A 12,695-nucleotide genomic window follows, 5' to 3' on the forward strand; every position below is an offset into this window, starting at 1 on the left:
ATATGACCGGGATTCAAACCAGCAATCTCCCGGTCATAGTGGCAGCATTTTAGACCGCTGGACCACTCAGCACCCAACCAGAGTGCCTTTTTAACCAGATGTAAAGCTGTGTGTTCTTTCCAAATAATTCAATCTTAGTTTTAGTTGTTCACAAAACATTTGCCAGTACCATTGTGAAGAGTCAATGTGCTCTTTTGGCATTCTGCAATGTTTTTTTTTTTAGTACGCATCACCTTCCTTTTGTGATGTCTTGCCTTAGACACCCTGCTTATTTTAGATTTTTACAGAGAGTAGACTCAAGAACACACCTAACTCTAGTTCACACCTTCAAACTTATTATTTCTCGAGCTATGCTAACACCTGACTATAGCTAGCTTTTTGAGGTCATTTACTCAAGGGGTTGCATACTTTTTCAGCTAGCACTATGAGGGGTTTAATGGGGGTTTCATTGTTCTTAGTGAAAACCTGCAGGATAATAATTTATTTAGTTATTATTTTAGGCACAATATATTTGTCAATACCCTTGAATTGTATTAAGCTCAGATCACATTATATTACAAATGTATGCAAAAAAAACATAAAATTCCAAAATTACTGCTGTAAGTCCATTCTTCTCGTTGTTGGTAAAAAATAGACCTTGGTAGAGATGCACTTTGGAGCACTTAGGAGGCCGCATTTACTGTAACACACACACACATTGTATAAGTACACAGGTCTAGAGTCACCCTTTTCCCCTTAAAACCATCCCCTTTAATTCATTCCCCTTACAGGAAACATCTCTATTTTACTCTCCACTTTTCTCCCATCATGCACCACCGCAGCGCCTTTTAAGGGCACAGACGTTCTCCTTTCTCTCTCTTTTCTTGGGTGTTTCTTTTTTTTCTTTCGGTGTCTGAAATAATCCGCAGATTTCCTGTTATTCCTCCCCTTCTCTTCTCCGTCTGACTATAGTTTCACCTCAGTGGTATTTCCTGGATTTGGAAATACCCCCATACCTAAGCTCCCCAACTCCCCTCCAACACCCAGCTACCCCCCCTTCCTCCCACCCCAAAACCCTAAACCATCTCTGCCTTCTCACACTCTCTAATTTGAACAAATTCTGGATCTCCTGGCCTGCCAAAACAAATGCATTTGCCTTTGGACGGCCAGACGGAGTAACCCATATGGTTTTGAATGGCACAGGATCTACAGCAGCACACCTCCTACTGTTACGCTATTGTTATTGTTACTGCCAGTGCCTCTCTGGCAAGTGGTCAGTGGTAGCTTTCTCAACAAAGCTGACACAACCACCAGAGCCTGCCTTAATGGATGTTAATTCCTGCCTCATACACTTATGTGGTATTTTACCAACAGTAATATATTAAATTTACTTTTTAGAATCCCTTAAGGTTCTTTTCTTAATATACAGTACTTTCATATAATCACAGATTTTAGCTATGGTCAAGGCAATGTGTAGTAACTGTAAGTGTAGCTCAATTTCTGTAGATCAATCTTTTTAAACTGCCAGCCACATGCCATGCAACTCCACACTGCCAGAACCTTCTGCTTGGGTGCTTGAAGGACAGGACTAATAAGTGGTTCACTCTGTCATGCAGCCATGCAGACACTCTTCTGGCTGGAGGAGAGAGGGAATCTGCTATTTGCATTACCAGTTAAATTCGGTAGGTCCATTGACACTTCAAGTCATAGCCAAAAATATTGGCACTGCTGCAGTTCTTTCACAACAGTGACTAATTTCCCTAGAACTGTTGCAATTTGATATGTTTTTGGTATTCACATGTTTACAGTATCGCTATCCTATTCCTTTAGCTTGTTTTTAGCAAAAAAATAAATAAATCAGTTATTGTTTCACACAGAACTGCAAAAACTCATTGGACAAAATGATTGCCACTCCCCAATTTATATTTATAAGCACTTCCTTTTGACACTTGGGGCCCACTTGTCAACAGCCTATTTTCACGTCCTGTGTCTGCATCAATTTAAATAGCAACAGCGCTTGGGAATATATCTATGCCAAAAAGCGTGGTGGTTTTGAGATGAGCTGTATTCAATTTCTGTTGTATTGCTATCTTGGCAATGGACAACACAGGTGCGCCAGTTGCTGACAACAATCTAAACAGACGTCAACCATGACACATTCATTGCTATCTTGGCAGTAAATTGTTACAGGTGCAGCACCAATGTGCGTACACCCCAGATCCACTTCCCAATAAAATATACCAATAAATACATAATTCCTGGTATTTCATTATTTAGGTATTTCATTATTTAGTAATGTATCCTCCTCAGTAACACAGATTCCACAAACTTTCATAAAGAACTGTATTGTGATATACCAAATATTACAGAATCACAGTATATTGATAGCATGGTAATCATAGGCAGTGCGATAATATCATATCGTGATACACCTTTTGATTCACACCCTGCTAGACACAATAACTGAAATAAATAGATTACGGTAACCATGAATGAGTTTCGTACACTCCTCTATTGGAATTTTGGACCACTATTCTTTTGCCAGCTGCTCCCAGCTTTCTGACACTGTGCCCAAATTGTGCTTCAAAACATTTTGGAACCTCAAATATATTTGACTGTAGGAACTATGTGATGAGTCATGAGTCAGGTAGTGATGTCTGTATAAGGCTTTAACAAGGCACAGATTTCAGTGATGCTGCATCATGGAAGGTCTAGGAGAAAACATACAGGCCAACAATTCAGTGAAATGCCTTTATGTCTAAACACAGCTGTGCAGTGTGACAGTTTTTCTTGTATTAACAATATTAGCATATTATATAAGCATCAGCATATTTTACATTTGAGAGCTACACAAGCCTTAACGTTAGCCAGGTCATTAGGGACATGATTAAGAAGGTTGTGTGATTGTATCTTAGCTAATAATTTTAGCTACTGTGGTAAGGGGGAAGCGGGGACAGCGTCCATAATCCTAATGTGTGCCATCAGGCTCTCCCTATTGACCACATGTGCTCAGGGTAGTTGAAAAAGGTTGAGGTAAGAGTGAAAGATTCTGTGAGAAGCACTGGTGAAAGACTGGTGAAGGTTTTACTCTTAGAAGCCCATTTGGGGCATATTAATTTAAATTTCATTTGTTTTTAGGGAACAGACAATATAACCATATTGTGTCAGTCGTACCGTATCATTGCGTCACATCATATAGCAATATTTTGAAACATAGACACTCTAAACTCCCTAAAACTTGCCCCCCCCCCCCCCCCCCCCCCCACAATGTGACTGACTAAAGTTACTGCTCCATTACTCCACGAGGTGGCGTTAATCAAAAGAATAGGGTAAACCGGAAGTGAAGAATATTGGTTGTCAATTTCTGTGAAACTGAGACCAATATATACATAATTTCTGGTATTTTATTCCCTGCAGTAACACAGATGCCTTGAAGTATCATAGAGAATTGTCTCACAATATATTAAGTATCGCAAAACCACAGTATCATGATATCATTGTTACCGTGGGCAGCGTATCGTGATAGCGTATTGTAAGATTCCCACCCATATTCCTGAGATTCCCACACCTTATGATTTTGTGTAAAAAAAAGCCACAATTAGGATGGCTGTCCTCTCCCCATCACACAACACTATACTAGACAATGTAGAACACTATTAGCTGTGTGTTGAGCTGTCTAATGCCAATGTTGCATTATCAGAAGTTCAAAAAGATGTGTGTGCTTTATGTATCATGAAGGAAGCACATGCTAGTCTTTGACCTATACAGTGAGGAAAATAAGTATTTGTACACCCTGCGACTTTGCAAGTTCTCCCACTTAGAAAGTATGGAGGAATCTAAAATTCTCTTCTTAGGTGCATGTCTGGAACCTGGAAATCACAATGTATGATTTTTTAATAATTTATTTGTCTGTTACTGCTGCAAAAAAGTATTTAAACACCTGCCAATCAGCAACAATTCTGGCCTTCAAAGACCTGTTAGTCCACCTCTAAAAAGTCCACCTCCACTCCACTTATTATTCTAAATTAGAAGCACCTGTTTGAGGTTGTTAGCTATATAAAGACACCTGTCCACCCCACACAATCAGTAAGACTCCTAACTACTAACTAAAACTATTAAAATGGCTAAGACCAAAGAGCTGTCCAAAAACAGTAGATCTCCACAAGGCTGGAAAGGGCTATGGGGCAATTGCCAAGCAGCTTGGTAAAAAAAGATCAACTGTTCGTGCAATTGTAAGATAATGGAAGAAGCTTAACATGACTGTCAATCTCCCTCGGACTGGGACTCCATGCAAGATCTCACCTCATGGTGTATCAATGATCCTAAGAAAGGTGGGAAATCAGCCCAAAACTACACAGGAGGAGCTGCTCAATGACCTGAAGAGAGCTGGCACCACTGTTTCCAAGGTTACTGTGGGTAATACACTAAGACGTCATAGTTTAAAGTCATGCATGGCACAGAAGGTTCCACTGCTTAAATCAGCACACGTCCAGGCCCGTCTTAAATTTGCTCATGACCATTTGGACGATCCAGAGGAGCCCTGGGAGAAAGTTCTGTGATCAGATTAGACCTTTTTGGTCCTAATTCCACTCGCCGTGTTTGGAGGATGAAGAATGATGAGTACAATCCCCAAAACACCATCCCTACTGTGAAACATGGGGGTGGAAGCATCATGTTGTGGGGGGGATTTTCTGCTGCAGTGTGTGCAAACCTGGTGCACAACTACAGGAAACTTTGACCTCTGTAATTGCAAACAAACATACTAATTATATACATAATTATTATATACATACTAATACGATGAAAATTTCAGACACCTCCGTGATTTTTAAGTGTGAGAACTTGCAAAATCACAGGGTGTCCAAATACTTTTTTTCCTCACTGTAGGTGAATCACTGTCTAGTGGTTGGATTTGGAAAACCCCAGTGCAGCCAACATTCTTATATGAGGCTCACATGGGTGGAATATAGGCTAGGTAGGTTTCAGGTGAGCGTGAGCAGAAGCTCTAAGTGGGTTTATACATGTGTTGCTACCAGGACTCAGTTGGGTCCCATCTAGGCCCCATGTGGAGTCTACAAACCAGATGGAGCCCATGTTTAACCCCTCCTGGGCCCATCACTGACATCCAGATCCTGGTCCCAGCTAAGCTGCCCATTCTACATTGTGCATTATGATTCATGTGGCTGATGGGACTGAAAATCCATTTTACCTGCAGGTGGTAGATTCTGAAATGAGAGGGAGCCTTGTGCAATCCTGGGATTGCAAGCCCTTTTCTTTGCCATCTTTACAGCAGTCATCCAGTGAGATAGGATCTGTGGTCTCTGTAAAATAAAAACAGTAGAATAAAACAGCTGCAAATAGAGCAAATCAAATGTTCCTTTGCCAAATTCTGTCCTCCCCAGAGCTCTTTCCTCAAGATCGCTGGCTCACTGTATATCAAACATGCAGGTACAGAACTGCATTTGCTATGACTTGCCCAAGATGATAGATTCCAGCAGTATCACCACAAAGAATCTTTAGTTTTCTGGTTAGAGAATCTTGGCATTTAAACAGCACACCAGTGCAAGGCATTCCTGTAGTACACATATTTGCATAAGCCTACTATTGGAACACCCTGGTAGATAATTTTGCTTTATATCATTCCAGAAGTACAATGTAATAAAGAGTACCACAGAACACTTGATTCCCTTCCACAGCAGTGTTAACAAATAGTTTAAATAAGCATAATTGAGTTAAAGTATAAGACATTTACAGATAAATCTGACGTCAAATAAGATTGTTCCACATATGTACTGTAAGAGACGAGAAAAACATGATGTCTGTGATTACCATCATGAGTCACACAGTGATGTCTGGGTAGAGAGAAATCTCTTCAAAATAAGACCAATAGAATGAAATGTGCTGTTTGATCAACACCTATTAAATAGTAGGCAAAAATACCTGATCACACACAATTGATTTTGCATGGTATGCATAGATAGATAGATAGATAGATAGATAGATAGATAGATAGATAGATAGATAGATAGATAGATAGATAGATAGATAGATAGATAGATAGATAGATAGATAGATAGATAGATAGATAGATAGATAGATAGATAGATAGATAGATAGATAGATAGATAGATACTTTATTGATCCCCGAGGGGAAATTCTTGACATCCAGCAGCAGGTGTGTATAGTACACAAAGTTACAAAAAGATTAAAAAAATATATAAATGATACATATAAATACAACAAAATAAAAAAATAAAATGAAATTATAAAAGTACAGTCTTTAGTGTGTGTGTGTGATGTAAAATGGAGGTAGTGCAGTTGAACACAATAGACAGCGAACACCAGTTGATGTGCATAAAGTAAGGATAAGGATAACTGATGTCCGCCATACAGAAAGTGCAAACACAGTTATATAATAAGTGGTATTTAATAAGCATTATATAAAAGATATACATGTTTGTAATGTTACAAACAGGCTGCATTGTAAAGATAAAACAAAGTGAATAAAATATGACACTACAAGTGCAATTTAACCCTAATTCAGTACATTTGTTGCCAACATCTTGCCTTTTTTGCCATCTTGGTCCCTTTTTCAAATTATATTAAAGTGGCGTGAAGTAAAGCCCAAAGTTATTATATAATATATAAATCTTCTATAATATTAAAAACACAGTAAAATAGACAGAAGGCCTAGAGAATCCATGCATGTATAAATACCACATTTAATATTGCATCAAAAAGGGAAAGGTTTAGGTCTTAAACCATTTAAGCAGATTTATTAAGATATTTTTGTAAATTTTATAAAATGTAATTATGCTTACTTAAGATTAGATTCAAGCTGTTCTTACCAAGAGAGCAAATAATTTTCACGCTGTTCACACTCAGTTATTCGCTTTATTTACTATGTCTTTGTATCTGCTGCCTTTAGTTGTTTATCCACCACTATTTCCCCACCAGTATGAGATTATATTGGAGATAATCGACTGTTTAAAGACATCTGCTGATTGGCAGGCAGTCAGTTCATGTCCCAATGCTATCTGTCTGTCCCATTAATTTAGAGCACAGAAAATGTTCAACATCTCTAAACAATGACTGCCTGTCTCAATCTGTTCAAACACATTTATTTTCTTGTGGTTTGCTTGATCTCCCAGACATGAAGTACCTTTGGCAGTCAATCCTTTTGGCCAACTTTTCCTCAGGCATTAGCATGGAGTAAACTGCCAAGCTGGTTTTATGTGTGCTAATTCTTTTAAATGAAGACCAGGACCAGAAGATTTTTTTGTTTACTAGACATGATGAAATATACGAGCCAGTGACAAGGCTAGCAGTTACAGGGATTAAAGTGCTTTCAAGCTGAATTTTATCTTAAAAACAGAAACTGAAACTTAATTCACTAGACCTTACAGAGAGGAATATTTATAACATCTACTATGTAAACCACTAAAGGTCTGAGCTCCAAAGATGGTCAGTGATAGTGCACAGTTTCAGCAGCAAGAGCCAGGACACCAAATACATCTTCCTTTATTGTCCTTTTAGAGAAGTTACGAGAAGAAATATCCATTAGCCACATTGCAGAGAACACAAATGTGACTTTTACATGGACGCACAGCAGGTTACCTTCAAATGATATTAAGAATTTGTAAACATAGAAGGTTTAACAAGAAACTGACTGCTTAAAAGCACCTTTGCTGTTCAACTAAATAAGTAAAAAGACAGAACAGTTTAAGCCAAACAATGACTTATTTATTTGAAGTCATATTACAAAAGTTTTCTAGAATGTACAGACTTTTTAAAACAGCAGCACCGTCAGACTCACACTCGATGAACGAGTCCTCTATTAATGAGTAAACAGAGCTAAGCGGCTAAAAAGAATGATTAAAAAGATTGTCTAACCACCTGCCAGGATGTTTCTTTAATTTTGTAATAGAATTAAACATTTTGCTTAAAACAAATGCTAAGAAAACATACCTGTATATTTCCACTGATCTACAACGAATGTGTTTTGGACAATAGAGATAGATGTTAGCATTACTGCTACTGTGTGCTAAAGGGTTAGTGAGTTGATGCTGACGCTTGTTAAAAACTTGTTAAAAAAAAGTCTTATCATTTGATTGGCTTTAAAAATGATGTTTGTGATACTGAAACTGTTGATATTGTTCATTTTGTTAAGAAATGTATAAAGAATTATTGAATTTTTTTTTAGCTATAATTTTCCTCACATACTCCATTGGAACCTACCATAGACTGTGTATAGCTGGACAGAGCATCGTCTCTTAAAAGTGAAGCCACCACAGGTCGGGCGCCCCCTGCTGTTCGGCTGCAGAAAGCTGTGTAACTCCACCCATCCCCATAGGTTTCAATGGCAAAACAGACAACTTTCAATCACGTTCTTTTCTAATATACTGTAATTCTACCTCCATTATTTAAATGCAACAGCTAGTGTAACCTCTGCTTATATTGTCAAATTTTTATATCCCCACAGAATTCGGTTTTTAAAACTTTATTCGGCTCTATTCAAAAAAGGTGTGGTTATGGTAAAAGGGCTGCTTATGGGCGGGACCAATAACAGACCGTCAGCTCCGCTCCGCCCCGCTCTGCAGTCTGTGACCGCGAGGCAGCCCTCAGGGGCGGGGTTATTTAAAGTGAGTAGGCGGTCTCTCCACAGCCTTTCTCCCTCCTCTGGTCTCTACTGCGCAGACTCTGGTCTCTGAATCGCCAAAATGACGGAAGATTTTGGCTTCATTTTCATTGAATGAATGGGAACGGCGACACGGCGTCCATCTTTATATACAGTCTATGGAACCTACTTCTTTAGGACTGACTCAGCAGTGCCCTCTACTGTCTAAAAAACCCAGAACACATTCTCAAATGCATGAGCAGTAGAGTTTAGATTCTCTCCCTAATTCTGACACAGTGCCTAACCCAAACTTAGGCCAGGTCGAGATTTCCCACCACTTTCCTTCGACTGGGTCGAGTCAGGCTGAAGAAAATGGTCTGTGATGAAGGCTTCTGTTTTTAATGCTAGTTTTTTTATTTCACATAAAGCTATGGCAAGATAATCACAATATACCAAAGTAAAACATCTAACTGTGTTAAAAAAAAAGTTGCACAAGTTAATTGCACATGTTATGATCACGCAGCTCTTGGGCTCACACACACGTGAGCTCTTCTACTAGTCTGCATTACGCATTTGACTTGCAGCGTTGTGTGTAGCCGTTCTTAATAAACATTTCTCTTAAATAATATCTTATTCAAGTGGTGTAATAATGAATTAACATCATTCTGAACAGATTTCACTTATTCAAACAGCCCGAAAATGTTTATGCTTTATTTACTAAAAAAAATGATGGGTTTAAATCGAGCTTGGGCTCATAATGACAGTTTATGGGACGGGTCGAGTTGGACTCAATTTGGTACGTGCACAGGCTTGGGCCGGTTTGATTTTTTGGGCCCAATAAACCAGGTTTAAGATCAATTTTAAATGTTTCAAGATTATTTCCATTTTACATTAAAATAAAAAATATATATTTATTTTACTTATTGCTGGCCCTGCATCCCATGTGGCTCCGCTTCCTACAAGGACTGTTCAATTCCCAAATATGTTGAACCCCTTTCTACCCCTAATTGTAATGCACAGAGACATGTCTGTGGATGTCTGTGGTATTATATACAAAAAAAGTTGGGCAACACCATGCCATAGAGGGTTAAAGTGTTACACATTTAGGTTACATAATTTATTCCACAATTTATTAGATTTTTATAATTTATAAAATTTCTTAATATTACTTAATGTGGCCCAAAAAATGCTTATTTTAGTGGATCTCTAGGCCAGGTGGCTGAGAAAGTGAAAGAGAGAGGCAAGTGACAGGCTGAAGCGACAGGAGCAATGTTGAGCAGTAAAGTCTGGATAATGGTGAGCAGTAATGCTTGGAACTCACTTTTACTGTGGTTTTCTTTTAGCTGATAAGTAAAATGCCCCCAGTTTTTCCTAATCCTACCTTACTTGGCCTGTCAGACCCTGTTCCTCTCTCCCTGCTATGACAATCCACAGCCGTACGCAATTACAAGAGGAGGCCAGCTTTAAAAAACATCTCTGCTGTTATTTCTCTCCTGTTATTTTATCAGTCCAGACACTTCATCCAGGCACAATAGCTCTCCCAGGCCTCCCCTCCCCAACGTTTTGTCTCCTTCTTTTAAAGCCTGATTGCCGTCTTGGAATACAGTGGTGTCTGGGCCAGAATTGAGCACTGAGCCCAAAAACGTAAACCAGGCTTAATGAGTCTGGCCCTGCTACAACCCTCACTGAGCACCAGCGTCACTGTAGTCCAGCACTATGTGTGCAGACCCACCAAATCTGATAAAAGCATGCCATCACAGACAAAGAGCCTATTTCAAAGAGCCAGTCACTTCAGGATGTTTATATTTCACCCTTTCACCGCTGGACAGGGCTGGACAGAAAGTACAGAAAGGTTGCTCTTAACCGGTATAATGGATAAAAGGTCTGGCATGTAAGTACTGGCAAATAATGAATCAGCACCTCAGTCAGCCAGTATACCAAATTACAGAGGTGGCTTCTTAAATTACAGGCTTTTTGCTATCAAAAGTACACTCAAGCTTTTGTGCTGGAAATCACCGCAATTAAAGAACAGCTTTTAAATGTATTCTAAAGTATCTTCTGCTCATCAAAAAGACTGCTAATAACCTGTTTTTTTTTATTTACTTGATGCTATTCTGATGATCACTACAAGTATGTCAAGTTGCTGAATTTCTATTCACTTCACCCACTGTAAACAAGAGCCTTTATAAACCCATGCGATTTCTCAAACTGACCCCTTTCAGAATGAATCATGTCACCTGAGAAAACCTTTGAAGGCATGGCCAGCAGTTTCCAGCCATCAACACAGGAAATTCAATTTCACGGCAATGGAGTACTGATCCCATTATCTAACCAATAATAAATATCATAATCATTAGACAATACAATATAAAGAAGTATTTAAATGATTAAAATATTACTTCTCTGGTTATATGGTTCTTTGAGAAGTGAATGAACTGAAGTGAATATACAATGTGATATTAAATCTTATGGGATGTTTCAGCAGATTGCACCTGAAGTCAATGATCCAATATGTCATAATATGAATAATGGGTAAACAGTAGGCATTGCACATCCTGAGGTGTGACTGTTGCACATGTGCAGATTACGATAATGATGACAATATATTGTGCAGTGCTAGTATACATGACCTTAAATGGGTTTAAACTGTATGTAACAGTACTTTGAAGTAGTTTTGTACTTTGTAATAATATTTTGTTTCCAAAATTTACAAAATAACACTCATCATTTTTATTTAATTTTCATGATATTTGGTCTTGAAAGACACACTATTGCTTTACTTAATACAGAATGGTTAAATAACCATTTTCAGACAATAGTCCAACCAATTCACCAACAGAAAAAAGAGAAAAGTGCCAAGAAATCACTGTTTTTCCCCCATATCTTTAACTCTGTACTCAGTTAAAGCACAAAGCATGTTGAGTTCAGTAAAGTTCAGTTCCCACAGCTGCTCAGGATGTATGACTACTCTCTCTCTCTCACTAAATTTCTGAAAAGATTTCAATAACTGATTATATAAAAGTGCACAATAACATAACATATAATGACACAAATGACATAATAATACCACCTTTATCATTTTTCCTTTTTCATATTTGATTTTAAAATCTACAATAGTGCTTTACTCAATACAGAAACATTGATAAATGACCATTTCCAAACACCAGTCCATCCAATACACCAACAGAAACCAGAGTAAAGTGCCAAGAATTCAAATTTTTTCCCCAGATCTTTAACTTCAGTTAAAGCATAAAGCCTAATGCATGTTCAGTCCAGTATCCACAGCTGTTTATGATGTATAACTATTCTCTCCCTAAATCTCTGATGAAACACATTTCAGTCACTGAAGAGCTGACTGATGATGATCTGTTGAGTGAAGGGGTCACTTACCTTGGCTGTGAACGAAGCCGTACAGAGTGGATGAGAGGAAGAGGATGACCAGCGTGGGACCCATACTGCTGCTGCTGCTGTGTTTCAGACCGTGTACAGACAGATATGCCCTGATGGAGCGGTTTCAGTCAGTGCTCGGGCTGAGAGAGAGACTGGTGGAGGAGTGTGTGGTGGAGCAGGGAGAAGGAGAGCGGGCGGGCGGCTGCGAGGTGCTGCTGGAGCCCCGTTTCAAACAACCCGTCCAATTAGTGCGGGTAGAGCAGAGCGTGTTGGGGCAGAGCGCGTGCAGAGGGGGACGGGCTGCACGAGCGGCACAGACTGACCCCCCCGCCACATTCACACTACTGTCCCCCCTGATCCACAGTTGCCAGGTTCGCGGTTTTTCTGTCAAATTGGGCTTCCTTGAAAATTCAGGGGTAGCTGGTGCGTTTTTTTTTATTGCCACGTCCGCCAAAACACAAAAAAAAAAAAAGTCACAAAAACAAAACAAAAAATCACAATGTAACCAGAAATCACCAGGCAATACAAAAAATGTTAAAGAGGAGAGAAGAGAGTTCAGGAGGGGCAAGAACAGAAATGAGTAAGTAAAAATGAGTTCTGCTAATTATGTTACTATTAAATGTTTTTGACTGGGTTATAAAACTGTTTTAAAATAAAATACTAATGTTACAATATTATGTTAAGGTAAATAACAACACTCATATTAAAT

The 12,695-nt window shown here is 38.8% G+C and overlaps 1 protein-coding gene across 4 annotated transcripts in view; it reads right to left on the bottom strand.

Annotated features, from left to right (window-relative positions):
* The window catches only part of fbln1 (fibulin 1), a 59,323-nt gene extending 47,030 nt beyond the window's left edge, over positions 1-12,293 (bottom strand). The window contains exons 1-2 of one of the 4 annotated variants that reach the window (XM_049474437.1): positions 11,987-12,289; positions 5,189-5,300 (exon numbers count right to left, since the gene is read on the bottom strand). In XM_049474437.1, the coding sequence (XP_049330394.1) occupies positions 5,189-5,300; positions 11,987-12,050 (176 nt within the window). In that variant the 5' untranslated portion in view covers positions 12,051-12,289. Of the gene's footprint in view, positions 1-5,188; positions 5,301-11,986 lie in introns of all 4 variants that reach the window. The other 3 variants (XM_049474439.1, XM_049474436.1, XM_049474438.1) reach the window with 3 other exon arrangements.
* Positions 12,294-12,695: the final 402 nt, after the last annotated feature.

This window comes from Astyanax mexicanus, chromosome 2 (genome assembly GCF_023375975.1).
Source record: "Astyanax mexicanus isolate ESR-SI-001 chromosome 2, AstMex3_surface, whole genome shotgun sequence".
Lineage (NCBI taxonomy): Eukaryota > Metazoa > Chordata > Actinopteri > Characiformes > Acestrorhamphidae > Astyanax > Astyanax mexicanus.